The 16,658-nt window shown below is 37.6% G+C and overlaps 1 protein-coding gene across 1 annotated transcript; it reads left to right on the top strand.

Annotated features, from left to right (window-relative positions):
• Nucleotides 1-5,840: 5,840 nt before the first annotated feature.
• Nucleotides 5,841-16,658, top strand: ghrhr2 (growth hormone releasing hormone receptor 2). Its single transcript, XM_030121799.1, has 13 exons — nucleotides 5,841-5,895; nucleotides 6,603-6,717; nucleotides 6,849-6,956; nucleotides 7,115-7,224; nucleotides 7,714-7,811; nucleotides 9,259-9,391; nucleotides 9,584-9,737; nucleotides 10,637-10,697; nucleotides 10,791-10,857; nucleotides 15,936-16,027; nucleotides 16,136-16,265; nucleotides 16,379-16,420; nucleotides 16,509-16,658. Exons 1-13 carry the CDS (start codon nucleotides 5,848-5,850, stop codon nucleotides 16,611-16,613), a joined length of 1,263 nt encoding a protein of 420 aa, XP_029977659.1. The 5' UTR covers nucleotides 5,841-5,847; the 3' UTR covers nucleotides 16,614-16,658.

Here is a 16,658-nt window from a genome sequence, read left to right as displayed (position 1 = left end):
ATGACAATAAAAGCATTCTATTCTATTCTATTCTATTCTATTCTATTCTATGCATCTTTATGGGCCCCATATCCATAGTAATTGCAAATTTGATGGATTTTGTACCTTAGACGTAGATGAAATGTGATTAATTGAAGTCCAATTTGTACCAGTATTTAGGTTTTCAGAGTGCATTTATTAAATTAATCCTTTTTAACTTTTATTTTATGAATATATCGTAAGCATGTACAGTTCATGTTTTTTGTCAGCTAAATACTTTAGAATATTTTTTCTTCCTTGTAGTTGAAGTACAATAGTGTTTATTTAGACTATTTATTGTTTATTTATTTTTTTATTATCTGACTGGCCTCATCTCTATTGTTACAATCTTCTTCTTCTACTTTTTTTTTTGTTTTTGTTTTTGATTTAAAGATCTTCATTGACCTTGTCTGGAATTGTTCTGTGTCTTTCTCCTATTGTAATCCATTTTAATTATGTAAAGAACTTTGTGATCTTTCTGTTAACTTTTATTCCATACCCTTGTTGTACAGATGTGCATACTTATACCTTTATGGACCACATATCCATATAGTAATTGCATAATCTGTAATAATTGTACCTTAGATAAAGATGAAATATGATTAGAGAGGTCGGTTTGGATCAAAATTACCAATTTCATGTTTTTTGTCATATAAATACTTTAGAATATTTAGAATCTGGTTTATAAATAGCTTTATTTTAAACAAAGTGCTCAGAGAGTCAGACTGAACAGAAGCTACTGTAACAGATCAGTGTCGTAGGCACACAAAGGTCGAGTCTTGGCACATAAAACAGTGCAGGCCTGGGGGGCTGAACAGTGCACCCTTGTGTCACTTCTCTTTCACTGGCCTGTCTGTGGCCTCTCACTATCACACACTGGGTGCCAACTTTTACACTAAGTTGAGAAACCATTCAGCTCCGGAAAACAGCAGTGGAATTATTGACGGTCAGATCTCTTTGGGAATGTTGAAGCCATGATTTTCTGGCAAGACAAGACTCTTTATTCCTTCTTTCTTTCTCTTCCCTCCCTCTCCTTTTGGAAAGGTGCCAGTACAACAGCTGCCACTAGCTGTGTGGCTGAAGATGATTTGGATTTATCCTGTGGTGGGAGCTCACTGCAGCCAGGTGTCGTTGTGGGATTCTCCTCAGACCAAAAAGATTCAAACACCATTAAGAAAGCTCAGTCAGCAGTCTGAGGCAACATGAACACAGGACATTTTCCTTCTTTCTGCACACATTAGAGTTAATAATAGCTGAATCTAATGAAGATGAATATTACTAATACTTAGTCATTTTCAAAATGTTCCACCAGCTGTTTCTTTTTAGTACAACTTACATTTCTCGTCTTTTGTTGCCATCCATTCTAACTTTTTGAAGGCATGTCTTTGCCATCAAATATTTTAAGAACTGTGCTGTCAAACAATTAAATTTTTAAATCGGATTAATTTTAGGGTTGCTGTGGATTAATTTTGATTATTCACAATTAAATATCATTTATTTTTAATCTATATTAATTGTATTTCATTTTGCATGAGCAAACAGACTCAAGAAAGAAGGGAATATATATACACTTAACATGTTTATTAAACACCTTCAACAGTTTCAACAAAACAACTTGAAACAAATGTTCCATCTTGTTTTTTTTGTCCTCATATTTCCATCCAGAGGGACAACATGCTGTTTAGCATTTTCCATCTTTATGGGTTGGTTCTGCTGCCTGTCACTACCAGATCAACTGCCCATTTGTTCACGCGTAACATTAACTCTACTTGGACAAACTGCCCAAAATGCGTTGCCAGAGACGCTCAGTCATTCTGTACTGCAGATGGGTTAATTGCGTTAAAATTTTTAAATCAGATTAATCATGATGATGGATTAATTCACGTTAGCGCGTTAATTTTGACAGTCCTAAAAAAATACTTATTTTTTTCATCAAATGCTGCATTTTCTCATTTTAAAAGGGTTTCTTTTATGCACTATTGTGAATAAAATATGGATTTATGATACTTGCAAAGCATTATACTTAGTTTTTATTAACATTTTACACAGTGTTTCAACTTTTTTGGAATTAGAGTTGGAGATACATGCATGTCTAATGTGTAATAAGTGCTAAAACTGTCAATTAAAAATTAACCTGCCACAAAAAAATTACTGAATACCTGAAAACGTTGGCATACTGTCTTCTACATCTGAAATGTGTAGTATGTGTTTTACTCAGGACTAATACTCTTCAGTCAAACATGATGAAGACACAACAATGAACCTTAACAGCCAAAAACAAAATACACATAATATGGATAAAAGGCACAAGTTAATTCTCATTCAAAGTGCCAAGAGAGGAGCATTCATGTGAATCACAGTAAACAAAAAAGTGAAAAGAAACAGAGATTTTGTTGTTTGTTACATATTTCCCATCTTGTTTCATAAAGTGAACACAGACTTCCTGGCTGTTCTGACTGGAGACTCTGTTTGAAGCTAAATGATTTATGAATCCTGAGTGGAGGATTTGTTGGATTTTCCCCACCATGTTTTTGTTTGGAGCACTGTGGTAAAACAGTAAACATTTTCTGCAGTTGGATAATTATATCCCTGACCATGACAGTCATGTTTAGTCACAGACACTAACATCGGCCTTTTGAAGCGAATGCAAAGGAAAAAGACCAGTTGGTGGCTTCAACATGTGGGAGGTGGCTGTAGCTTCAGATCAGTGGAAGAACTTCAGCATAAGTCATCAGACATCATCTGGAACATTCGGTGAACTGTAAATGTTCATTAAAAGAAATGTTCAGAAATGTTCAGAAAGTCCTGGTTTGTTAATTGACCCTCAGAACTTATTCTTGTTTGAGATTAAGCTAAGCTAAGCTAAGCTAACCTAAGCTAAGCTAAGATAAGATAAGATAAGATAAGATAGGTTTGTCCAGTGGTGTAGTCCAGGGTATACGACCGTATACGGGGTATACCCACTTATTTTTCAGTCAGCATTGGGTATACCCACTTCTAAATCCCACTAATGCTCAGTAGTATCTGCAGTCAAATTGCCCGTTTTTTTCCCTTGGACGGTGAAGCCATGACTCTCTACTCTCTCTACTCTGCCTCTAATTGGCTAGTACTTGGTACCTTCACTGATTAGATTGGTTAATTTTAGCCATGAGGACTGATGAGCCAATCAGAGGCAGAGTAGGGCTGGTCATGCTGCGGAAAATATTGCTAAGTAGCGCTTCCCACCTCTGGAACCTGATTGGACACCTCAGGTGCCAGTGCCATCCCAGTTGATTGACAGGTCACTGCACATCTCGTTGAAAGATGTGCGATTATTGGAAATACAAAGGAGAAAGGCAGAATAAACATATTTCACATGTCGAGAGAACCTACTGTCATGGAATGCATAATTCTGAGGTAAGTTTTAAGGTGGTTTCAGAATGAATCACTGTTTTAAACTACTGGCCATATGACTGCACATTTAGAGGAGAAGAGATGATGTAGCCAGTAGTTAAACTGTGTGAGTAGGCTAGCGTTGTGAAAGGCTAACATTATGAAAGGCTAGCGTTATGAAAGGCTAACGTTATCCTATGTTTGCCTCATGTTGAATATATTTACATTCATGCAGCTGCTTGTGTGACCAGTAAAACCTTCAAACTGCTCCTGATCAAGTCGTGATAATTTTATAATAGTGAGCAAATACTACTGATGGATTTTGGGGTAAACTAAATAGAGTAGTCTTATAAATCACTGTTTCTAAAAGGGCGTTTTTATGGACTACTTTAAAAAAAAAAAAAAAAAGAAAAGCCAAAAACTGAGAGTATACCCACTTCTTCAGGGACAACTACTACACCACTGGGTTTGTCACAGTAACTGAATAACACAAAGGGTAACATAGAAAAAGGATAAAACAAAGCGAAGGGTAAAATTAACACTATGAAAGTATACTATTTCCATAGACCTAAGAACACAGTAAAATACAATAAAATATTATAATATATACACAGTCTAAATTATGATATAAATGAGAATTTCTTACAACTCAGCTCAGTGCTCCAGTAAAGTAAGGATGTGGGTTGTTAAATACATATATTTGTATTTCCTGCCTAATAAAGAGGACAGGTTTCATTTATCTGTTGATATGCATCATTATTGTGAGAAGAAACTTACTGTACATGAATAATAACTTGGCAGAACTGATGTTAGAAAGTACTTTTAACACTAGAGGGAGACGTTGCAGCATCACACGTCTGGGTTTCTCTCACAAATAAAGAAAGCTTCACATGACTCATGTTCATTAGTTTATATTTAGTCCAGTGTCTTTGGCTGCCAGTATCAAAATGGAACCATAAAACTAATTAATTCACAGTGTTCTGACATTGTACAAATGCTTTAAAAGTCCTGGATCAGAAACCAAACAGCTTCTATATTTAAGTCTTAAATAAATACAACATTATGTGCTGAGAAAATGTGAACAAATACTTGAATCTTTCTCTAAATTCTACATAACACTGTTCCTCCTTCACTTCATAGTTTGATGTGGTATGGATTGGCACGTTACACAATATTGCAGTTTGTTTTATTAATGTTTTATCTTATTTGTGACATTTTCTGTCTTTTCTGGATTGTTCCAGTTTTTAGGATGCCTTTTAATGTCTGGGCAGTGGTTATAGATGAAAATTACCCTATTTATTAACTGGTTTATTTGCAGTTTCTTATGTTTCTGTTGATGTTATTGAACACTGTCCCTGCCAAATAAAGTAATAAATATGAATACAAATATAAATACTTAGAGGTTGAGAGAAGTACTGCAATGCAAAAATCAAAATCTTACCAAGTGTATTTTTCTCATTTCTAGTCAAAATATCTCATCATACTTAAAATAAGACATAATCACCTAAAGAGTAACTTGTAAGTGAGATTTAAGAACTTATTTTTAGACAACAGATCTTGAAAGATTTTTTTGCTTAATTCAAGATTTTTTTTTTTTTTTTTTTTTACTTAATTCAAGCAAAAAAAATCTGCCAATGGAACAAGTGAAAATTATCTTGGTAAAATTTCCTGAAATAAGATTTTCAAGATCTGTTATCTAAAAATGAGTTCTTATATTTCACTGAAAAGTTACTCTTTAGGGGATTATGTCTTATTTTAAGTGTGATGAGATATTTTGACTAGAAATGAGAAGAATACACTTGGTGAAATTTAGACTTTTTGCCAGTGATCTACATGTTTTGTCTACTTTCATCTACTGAATAAATATAACAAAATCAGATTAAAACGGAGGAAAAAATATACTTTATGTTTCTTTAAATGTTTAGTTGAGGTTCATTTGTCAGAACAGACCAGTATTCATCTGTAATTGTCAGTATTAGTATGTACTATAGTTACTGTTTTGCAGTTTGACCTTATTTGATTCCACAGCATGACATCTTTCAGTTGAATACAGTATGGTGATTCCTGCAGTGTCATTTTAATATAACATGGTTGGTTTGAAATAAAGACATTTCTTTATCATATGAAATGCATGTACTTCGCATTATGCCAAACTGCTGTTTCTAAGTGCTTTACAGTCATGTGACGTAATGCACACTGTGAATTATGCATTGATTTTAAGGTTGTGTGTTTTGTGTTTGTCCTGCTGTTCCTGTGGGACTATGTGATGCATGAGAAGTCAGGACACAGATATTTATTCAGCCTGCAAATTTCCCCCACATAAGTACAGGTGGAGGACAAAAGCAGCTCATAAAACCTGAGAAGGAAGACATTTCTTTAAGTTTTTATCTGTAACCCAAACACTGGACAACTAATACTTTCTATTTGATGGACCACAGAACTGAGTGACTGAAAACTATGGCCTTCACACCAACTGCTCTGGTTTTCATGATGATTATTGCAACGGTAAGTCCTGCAAAAAGAGTTATTCAAAAGAATGCATGGAAATTTATAAGAAATAATGTACTTTAGACAAGAAAACAAATTGGTTTTGCACATCTTTGCATCTCAATAATGCAGAGAGAGACCTACTATCTACTGTGTAAGATGAAAATGAATATCTAATAACTCAAATTTTACACTTCATTTATATTGACATACATTTTCAATTTACATTTTCGAGCGCAAAAAAATTGTATTTATTTATTTGTTTTGACCATGTTGTATGATTCTTTGTTATCTGATGATTCTATGTGCTCAAAATAAACTACTACCACTACTACTACTACTACTACTACTACTACTACTACTACTACTACTACTACTACATGATGTTGTTTTATTCCATTCCTTCATTTTGCATTGATCTGACAGAATCATGTTGTGTTATTTCTGCCCTCTCCACTATGATACATTCAAAGTTAGTTATGATTTTGTGTTTGCTGTACTTATCTCTTTTATTGTGTTGTGTTGTTTTCTGTTTTTATTCTGCTGTTGTGCCCTTTTGCTTTGTCTGTCAAAACACTTTGCAAACTCAGTTTTAAAGGTGCTATATAATATAAATAAAGTTATTATTATTATTATTATTATTACTATTATTATTATTATTACTTTAAGGTGAATTAAATCAAACTGCCTGAATTTACATTTTGCTGTATTTTATTCTCTGTCAGGTCAGAGCAACTCATCAAGAATGTTCAATCGTTCACCATTTACTAAAGAAAGAAACTGAGTGCAAGCTAAAAATGAAGAGCACTGAAGTGAATTTACCCAGAAATCAAACTGAAGGTGTGTTGGTTTCGCAGAACAGTAAACACAAAGTACTGCTGTATCTGTTGAAGGATCCATTAATGCAGAGCTGTTTGTGTGTGTGTGTGTGTGTGTGTGTGTGTGTGTGTGTGTGTGTGTGTGTGTGACAGGGTGTGTGATGGAGTGGGATGGAGTGAGCTGTTGGCCGGCTGCCTCTGAAGGACAGGTTGTCTCCGTCCGCTGTCCTCTGCCTGGTTTGAAGTCTGAAAACGCTCCAGGTTAATATTATCACAGCAAGTAGAGGCTGCACATGAGCAGATTAGCAAATTAGGAAATGATGAGCTGGAGTTTACCCACAATATGATCATTTAACCTTTCAGTTTCAGACTAAAACTTCAGTGCATTTTCTCTGTATCTTCAAATCTTTTCCTCACAGTTTTTATTACAAGGACATGTACGGACCAAGGGTGGAGTAAAATGAGCTTGTCATACTACGAAGCCTGTTTCTATGAGGGTTTTGATAAAGAAGAAGACATGAGGGAAAAGGTACAGAAAAAAACTGATGAACCCTTTAGAGGGCACTCATTGAAATACTCTGAAATTCAAAATGTTAACCTCAGTGTGTTATTAGACATCATCATCTATCTCTTTTTTGGTTCCCATGACAACAGTTTCCCTCCTCTTGCCATAAAACATCCAAGCAGCACTTGCTAAAAAATAAACACAACTGTAATAAGGTCATAAACTGACAAAAATCACTCATATTCACTATTTACAGCTTCAAAATCTCTATAAAATCTCTCTGAATCACTATATATTGTTATAAAAACAAACATGCTTCTTAACTTCACTGAGGCACAGGATTGGCCCCATATTTAATGTGTGTGGAAATGACCAAAAACAGTCACTTGCCTGATAACGGGTTAATTCTGCTTGGTTGTTCAATAAGACTTGTCATATCTGTGCAGTTCTTATAGTTTCATCAGTGTTTCCAGAATCTACAGGGCATTCATGAATTTCCCTCTTGTGTTTCAGACAGAATACTTTGATACTCTGAAGCTGATCTACAGTGTTGGATATGGACTGTCTATGGCTGCTCTTCTGGCTGCTGTTCTGGTTTTCTGCTGCCTCAGGTTGGTTTGGACATTGGATGAGATGTTAAATAACACTGGATTTGCTGCCAGGAGGAAAATATGTGATTTCACCTAAATCAGGTACAATGATTCCAAATCAGAAATCACACTGTAACAGCACAAGTCAATAAGAAGTTATAGGTAGGAAATCAGACTAGTCTTTTGGTTTTATAAATTCTAAATGATCAAAATCCAGATGCTTTTGATACCTGAAAGAAAAAAAAAATTGCAACTGAAAGTGATGGAAAAGTGGAATTTTCATTGGAGCCCAAATTGGAGATCCTGTATTTCCCTCAAAGCTCAAGTCACAGCAGTTTGAGATTCTTTGTATAAGTGGTGAAACATTTTCTAGACAACTATAGAGCCCAAAAATATGACCAACTAGTTGAGGACGTGATAAAAGTATATGAATGGATGCAGAATGTCTCTCAAAGTTAATGTAAGTAAGTTGAATGACTGCATATTTCTGAAATGAAAACCAGGTAGTAATAGACTTCAGCTCAAACATGAAGATGATTAATGTTGGTTCCTTCAGTGAAGTGTCTGAAATATTTTGAAACAGTCAATGTCACACTAATGACCTTTGCGACGTTCATGTAGTGATTCATTATAATAAATAAGTTCATTTGACCCCTTTAGACCATATTATCTTCAGATTGTGTTTAGTTAAAAGTAGGGCTGTCAAACGATTAAAATTTGTAATCAGATTAATCACAGGGTTGTTGTGGATTAATTTCGATAAATGGCGATTAAATATTCATTTTTTGTTTCATTTTGCATGAACAAACAGACTCAAGAAAGAAGGGAATACATATGCACTTAATAGGTTTATTAAACACCTTCAACAGTTTCAACAAAACAACTTCAAACAAAATGACTGTGAACAACTGTTCCGTCATGTTTTTTTATTTATTTATTTTTGTCCTCATATTTCCATCCAGAGGGCCAGCAGTGTCTTCCATCTTTAAAGGTTGGTTCTGCTGCCTGTCACCACAACTGCCCATTTGTTCATGCGATGCTAACTCTAGTTGGACAAACTGCCCCAAATGTGTTGGCAGAGACCTTCTGAGTCATTCTGAGCTGCAAATTGATTAATTGAGTTAAAAATTTTAAACAGATTAATCATGATGATGGATTAATCTGTGTTAATGTGTTAATTTTGACAGCCCTAGTTAAAAGGTGTTAACACAAAACTGGAAAATTAGTGGTTTTTTTACATGTTCGCTTAACTCAAAATCCGGACATGCTGTAGAAATTATGATTTCAGTTTTGGAATCAGTACGTCTGATTAAGAACAGATCAGATGTTTTAACTCCAGTATCAGTCAAATCCTTTCTTGTGCAAACGCCAAACATTAATTGGTTTACACAGCCCGTCTCTTTTTTAAAAAAAATATTTCGTGCCTATCACTGTTATCCCATCGCTGACACTCCCCTCCTGTTTTCAGAAAGCTGCTCTGCACACGCAACTACATCCACCTCCACCTGTTTGTGACCTTCATCCTCAGAAGCCTTGCTGTGTTCATCAAAGATGCGGTGCTGTTTGCAGACAAAAACATGGACCACTGTACAGTATCCACAGTAAGGACGTCACAGAGCTATCACAGCATGTCCAAACAGCAGGTCCACCCATGTCATTAAAAGAACAGACAAGCACTGCATTAAAAACTCATGATATATTCAAGTTAAAGACCGTGTAAGACTTTTTCCAAACAAGCAAAATATAAAACCTGCCTCAAAGCGAACCTCAGCGTGTCCTTTGTGTCCTCACAGGTGCGGTGTAAAGTTGCAGTGACCTTTTTCCACTTCTGTGTCCTGGCTAATTTCTGGTGGCTGCTGGTGGAGGGGCTGTACCTGCAGACGCTGCTGCTCTTCACCTTCACACACAGCACCAAGCCCTTCTGGATCTTTGCCATCGTAGGCTGGGGTGTGTTGTGTGCACACTATTATGCAAAAGTCCTGGATCAACATTATATTTATTGTTTTTGCAGATTTGAACTGAGCAGACATATTTATATCTCATTCTTTTTTCTTAAAATACAACAAGAAAATACAGGAAATATGTGCACAGACACACAAAAACTGAATTAAATGGGTTTTAAAGGTTAAACTATTTATTGTGACCTCTGACCCCATGACAAGAAGCAGCACAAACAGTTAGAAACATCTGACATGTGTTGAATTAAACCTGGTGTAAAACATCAGAAAATGAATGCAATTAATCTCATATTGTCTAAACAAAAGTGTTAAAGACATAAGTGCAAAGGGATACTAAATACTACCACTTTGAATTATATATGCTGGGGTTTTTTTTACTGCTGGACATACTTCACATATTTTCAGAGTGTATCTTAATACAGAGACTGAGAAATGTATGTGTGATGATTATAACTTTAATCAACAATTAAACCTAATGTTGGCCTGGGACTTAAATGTTAATGTTAATGTTAAACACTACAGTTAATATTCACAGTTTATATAGCATATTTATGTCCATTTTATGACATTGTACACTTCTTTTTCTCAGTCAAATGTTATACTTTTTACAGCATTACATTATTTTTTCATCCACATATGGAATATCTTGAAACTGAAGGATTTACTGAGTTGAAAAGACTTTCCAACTTATTAAGAAATAAAAAATCCTTTCAAACCTCTTGAATTCACTGGTAAATACATTGCCACAAACCTGAAAACAGGTCCGTGGAGTCTTTATGGTACTAATATTTTTACTAAAGTAAAGGATCTGTATATTTTTACCCCTTCTAGATGTATCATCAAACTGCAGGTCTTTGTATTTTTGTTTGATATAATCTGTTTTTGTAGGTACTCCATCAGTCACCATAGTCATGTGGGCTCTGTTAAAGGCACAGTTTGACAATGAAGGGTAAGTACAGTCAGTATGAAATGTATTACTGCATTACAGTTGTATTATGTTCCATACAGTTCATGTCAATACATGTTGTTTGTGACCACACAGGTGCTGGGACAGCCTGGATACACATCTGTGGTGGATAATAAAAATTCCCATCCTGCTCTCTATATTTGTAAGGAAGAGGACCTCATTATTTCTCATATTCACAAATAGATGAAACAAAATCATATACCTTAGTTACTGAGAACTTAACTCACTATATGTTTAAAATGTGTAAAAACAGTAAAAGCTTGACATTAACCACATCCTTTTATATGACAGGGCATTTCAACTAGAGCTGTGTGATATGTTGCGATAAAAATTTACATATCACATTCAATAGCTATAAACATGATAGATCAAGTCATGACTTCTTTCCATTTTAACTTAAAGACGTAACTTAAACAGCCACTGGTAATCCAAATCATCTACTGATCTAAAATATTTAATACTTGTTGATCCACTAATCCTATCAATACATGTAAATAATTGGAGTAAAATACAGTTTGTCATCTTTTCATGGTCATCAGATATGACCCATTCGGACGTTCAGAGGCTCCATAGTTACCGTGGAAACACCATCATCTTCTACACCATTGATGACGGTGGATGGAGATGCGTGTTTTTATGTTCAGTTATTGATATCTTTGCTGAAAAAAGTTACTTTTTCTTCAGTTTTCTCTGTTTTTGATATAATAACCCTCAACTTTAATCTGAGGTTTTATGAACATTTACATGATCAGTGAATTAACCCATAAAGACCCAGGGCTACTTTATTGGGTATTTCCAAATCAGTTTTTCTCTCTATTTAACCTTTCTTAACCCTTTATGGGGCACTCATTGAAACACTTTGAAATTCAAAATTTCAACCTGAGTGTGTTATTGGACATCATCATCTGTCAGGATCTGTGCCTGTGTGACTCTCAGCTCCTCCCTTTTGGTGATGGACCTGTGTCTGTATGACCCTCAGTTTCTCCTGATTTCTTTCATCTGACTCACCTGCTGGCGCTGCATGGCTGCAGACAATTATCTCTGGCCTATTTAAGGCTTTGGTTTGCAGCCATGCAGCGCTGGTCCATTTCTCTCCATAACTCGGACATTTGTTCAACTCCTCTACGGACTCTAACCCAGGTTTTGTGTGGTTTTGGTTTTTATGGACTCTGATTTAGTTTTGTGTAAGGTTTTCTGTTGTTTGGTTTTCATTTTTGTTAAATAAACTTATTTTTTTTTCCCTTCAGTACTGCGCATTTGAGTGCTCTCTTTTCCCCTTTGTGACAGAATGGACCAGCCATACCTGGACTCAGCCGGTACTGAAGGGACCTGTTTTTTCGTTTCTCCGTGTTTTAGTTTTTTATTCCGAGTTTCGTTCGCCTTTTTTCTTTTTTCTCCCTTTGTACCGTCGCTCCGCGCTTCCCTGCCCCATATCCGGCTTTTCCGGGACTTACCCTTGTCCTCAGCTCCGGCGGCTCGGTCTCCTCCGTGCCGGTTGGTTCGGGAGGTCCCGGAGCCGTCGGGTGCTCACCTCGGTTTGATCTCCCGGTGTATCTCTGTCCCCTGTTTGTTTCCTGTCTTGTATTACCGGCGTTCCCATGTCATGTGGGGCCACGGACCATGTTGAATCCGGGCTCTCCTCCCGTGTTGTTTTTCTGGTGCGTTTCTGTCTTTCGTCTGTTTCCTGCCTCGTGTTTCCAGTGTCCTATTCCTTGTGGGGACCTGGACCTTTGTGGGGTCCGGGTTCTTCTCTTGTGTCTTTTCCTTCGTGTGTCTAATGATTTCAGTGAAGTTCATTAGTTCTGATCTGTCTGTCCATATTAATGTGTTTGTTCTGCCTGTTTAATTCGTTCCTCCCTGTTTCTCTTTGTCCGTGTGTGCCGTTTTCTGAGTGTATTTCTGAGTGTATTTCTGAGTGTATTTCTGAGTGTATTTCTGAGTGTATTTCTGAGTGTATTCCTGAGTGTATTTCTGAGTGTATTCCTCTGTGTGTATTTCTCTGAGTGTTTTCTTTCAATCAGTCATTCCTTTTTGTCCTTCATTTCTGTTAGTTTTTTTTTTTCCCTGTATTTCTGCTAGATTGTTTGTCTTTTCCCTGTTTGTCCTTTAGCTCTGTTTCTTGCAGTTCATGTTCTTCAGTTCCATTTTGTCGTTCTCATCAGTTCAGTACTGTAGATTGTCCCTCTGCCTGTCCGTGTCTTTGTGTCTGTCTGTCCGTGTCTCTCTGCTTGGCCTAGTTCCCTTTTCCTTAGTACTACCTGGAGGCTAGTACGCCGTCTGGTAGTTTCCCCTCCTTGAAGTCCGGTTCCGGCCGCGCAGCGTTTTTTGAAGTCTGATTCCGTTTGTCCGCGCAGCGTTCCTGAAATCTGTTTCTGTCTGTTCGCGCAGCATTTTTTAAGCCTGTTCCTGTCTGTTCCTGAAGTCCGGTTCCGTCTGTTCCTGAAGTCCGGTTCCGTCCGGCAGCGTTCCTGAAGTCCGGTTCCGTCCGGCAGCGTTCCTGAAGTCCGGTTCCGTCCGGCAGCGTTCCTGAAGTCCGGTTCCGTCCGGCAGCGTTCCTGAAGTCCAGTTCCATCCGTCCGCGCAGCGTTCCTGTTTCCCCTTCTCAGCCTCGCTCTTTGTGTCTCTCGGTCTCCCTCTCCGTAGTCCTGTCAGCCCGTCTCGGTCTCCCTCTCCGTTCCCCTGTCTGTCCGGTCTCAGAGTCCGTTCCCCTGTCTGTCCGGTCTCAGAGTCCGTTCCCCTGTCTGTCCGGTCTCAGAGTCCGTTCCCCTGTCTGTCCGGTCTCAGAGTCCGTTCCCCTGTCTGTCCGGTCTCAGAGTCCGTTCCCCTGTCTGTCCGGTCTCAGAGTCCGTTCCCCTGTCTGTCCGGTCTCAGAGTCCGTTCCCCTGTCTGTCCGGTCTCAGTCAGCTCAAGTCATGGGTCCAGCCATAGTCCAATTCCAGTCGATGTCTGTAGTCCAGTCAGTGTTCGGTCTGTCTTGTCTCAGTTAGAGTCACTAGTCCAGCCATATTCAGTTCCAGTCAATGTCCTAAGCCCAGCTGGAATCCTGTCTGCCACAGCCCTGAAGGTCCACGAACCAGGGGATTTTTCTGTCCTGTTTTGGAGGGGTTCTCACGTCCTGGTCGGGAGGTTTCTCCATGATCTGGTCCGGAGGGGCTACATCATCCTGGTTTGGAGGTTTTCCACATCCTGGTCCGGAGGTCTGTCCTGAGGTGCTTCAGCAGTCTTCCCGGAGGCTCTTCACGCCGTTTCACCGGGAGGTGCTTCAGCCTCTTCGCCCGGAGGCTTTTCACGCTGTTTCACCGGGGGGTGCGTCAGCCTGTTCGGCCTGAGGTTTTTCAGCCAGTCTGCCCGGAGGCTCTTCACGCCGTCCCACCGGGAGGTGCTTCAGCCGGTCTCCCTTGTGGTTCTTCATGCCCCTTTTTGCCAGGATCCCCTCTACTATCCAGGATGCCCTGGTCTCCGTGGGGGCTTTTTTCGTATCTTTGGGGACGTCAGGATGCCGTCCCTTGAGGGGGGGGTCCTGTCAGGATCTGTGCCTATGTGATTTTCAGCTCCTCCCTTTTGGTCATGGACCTGTGTCTGTATGACCCTCAGTTTCTCCTGATTTCTTTCATCTGACTCACCTGCTGGCGCTGCATGGCTGCAGCCAATTATCTCTGGCCTATTTAAGGCTTTGGTTTGCAGCCATGCAGCGCTGGTCCATTTCTCTCCATAACCCGGACATTTGTTCAACTCCTCTACGGACTCTAACCCAGGTTTTGTGTGGTTTTGGTTTTTATGGACTCTGATTTAGTTTTGTGTTAGGTTTTCTGTTGTTTGGTTTTCATTTTTGTTAAATAAACTTTTTTTTTTTTTTTCCCTTCAGTACTGCGCATTTGAGTCCTCGCTTTTCCCCTTTGTGACATCATCTCCCTCCTCTTGCCATAAAACATCTGAGTAGCACATACTAAAAAGTAAACACATACAATAAAACAATTGTAATAAGATCATAAACTGACAAAACACTCATATTCATTATTTACAGCTTCAAAATTTCTGTAAAATCTCTAAATTAGTGTATATTCTTATAAAAACCAACATGCCTCTTAACCTTACTGAGGCACAGGATTGGCCCCATATTTAATGTTTGTGGAAATGACCAAAAACAGTCACTTGCCCGATATAGGGTTAAATGATTTATCACCATTCATTATAACATTAATCCTCTAAATTTAACATTTTTCCAGTGAAAATCTGGTATTTTACCATACTGAATTTACTGATCATGTAGATTTAAAAAAAAAAAAAGCTCAACTTAAAGTTGAGGGTTATTTCCTAGTAAATATATTAATAAGTGAACATAAAAACAAGTGTCTCCATCCACTGTCGTTGATCAAACTCCATGGGTTTTACTGGTGAATCAATGTTGTAGAAGATGATGGTGTTTCCACGTTCACTACAGAGCCTCTGAACGTCCAAATGGGTCATACCTGATGACCATGAAAAGATGACAGAAGTAGCACTCGGTCTTTATGGGTTAAATGCTGATTTTTGATTTTTAGTGACAGTTGAAAAAAAAACAGACAGTATCTGTATGTGTATTTTATTTGCATAATTTGAAACAAGGCCAAAACAATGATAAAGACCAAATAACATGAAACGACATAAAAATATGCAACAAGACCAAAAAGACAGTTTTAAAAAAAAGACCTAAGAAGATTTTTTTAAAAAAGTCAAAAAAGACATATAACGTACAAAAACACACCTCCAGTTTCTGATGTTGTGATTTGTTGTGTATTTGGTCCATTTCATGAGCGTAGCTTTCATTCTTATTCAACACAAATCGATAAAAGAAAAACATATAAATATATTGATAATGTAAAAATATAACATAATAATGATAATTGCCAGACTCAGATAGGTAAAATTAGTTATTAGTGGGGTTTTTTTTATAAATACATTCAGTTATTTGATCCATGCAGGTATTTACAGCTTCTTATTTCACAAAGTACGCAAAGTTTTAGTTCTAACTACATTTTTACTTTTTTTTTTACTTTTATTTTTCTGTATTTTAGCCATCCTAATACACACACAATTCATACATCTATCTGTATTTATCTTTATAATTATCTTACTAATTTAGTGAAATTACTTTATTATTACAGATTTATCCATTTCTCACCACAGTAGATAATTTATATACTTGTTGTATCAGCTGGTATTTTTTGTTGTGATCCACAGATAAACTTTCTGATCTTCATAAACATTATCAGGATCATCGTTCAGAAGACAAAGGCCACGCCTGTGAACCAAACTGAGAGACGACCGTTTAAGTAAGACTGAGTCTGCGACAGAGGCTGTAGTTAAATCTGTTTTTAACATAAACACTAGTGAATCCATTGACTGTCGCTTTGCTCCTTGTCATGTGTCGCCCTCTGCAGGAGGCTGGTTCGCTCCACTCTCCTCCTCATTCCTCTGTTTGGTGTGCATTATGTGGTGTTCGCCCTTTTCCCAGAACATGTTGGCACCGGACCTCGACTCTACTTGGAACTAGTTCTGGGCTCCTTCCAGGTAACAGGAAACCCTCCATACCAGAAATCAAATTAATACCATGTGTCTGACTGTGTGTACATTTTACTATATGTCAAAAATAATTCCAACTTGGATTTTTTGTGTTGTAACAGGGTTTTATTGTTGCTGGTTTATACTGTTTTTTTAATGGAGAGGTGAGCAACATTTGCATTATAACCTTTTATGTGAATTACTTGACTATTATGTGCATTATATAATTATCAAACAATTATTTTCCTTCAGGTCCAAAAAGAAATTCAGAGGGCGGTGACAAAATTCTGGCCTGAGAGTAAAACTAATGCCATCAATCTGCCAACACAAGAAGAAACTCAAGAACAAGGCAAATGACTGGATATTGATCAGGACATTACTTTGTTACCGGATTAACCACGG

The sequence above is a fragment of the Sphaeramia orbicularis genome, chromosome 19 (genome assembly GCF_902148855.1).
Source record: "Sphaeramia orbicularis chromosome 19, fSphaOr1.1, whole genome shotgun sequence".
Lineage (NCBI taxonomy): Eukaryota > Metazoa > Chordata > Actinopteri > Kurtiformes > Apogonidae > Sphaeramia > Sphaeramia orbicularis.
The sequence above is the reverse complement of the archived record's forward strand: the minus strand, read 5'-3'. Positions and strand labels throughout refer to the sequence as shown.

Coding starts and splice junctions, on each gene's coding strand:
- ghrhr2 (XM_030121799.1), top strand. CDS start 5,848: ATGGCCTTCACACCAACTGCTCTGGTTTTCATGATGATTATTGCAACG. Junction 6,718..6,848: donor ACCCAGAAATCAAACTGAAG/GTGTGTTGGTTT, acceptor TGTGTGTGACAG/GGTGTGTGATGGAGTGGGAT. Junction 7,225..7,713: donor AAGAAGACATGAGGGAAAAG/GTACAGAAAAAA, acceptor CTTGTGTTTCAG/ACAGAATACTTTGATACTCT.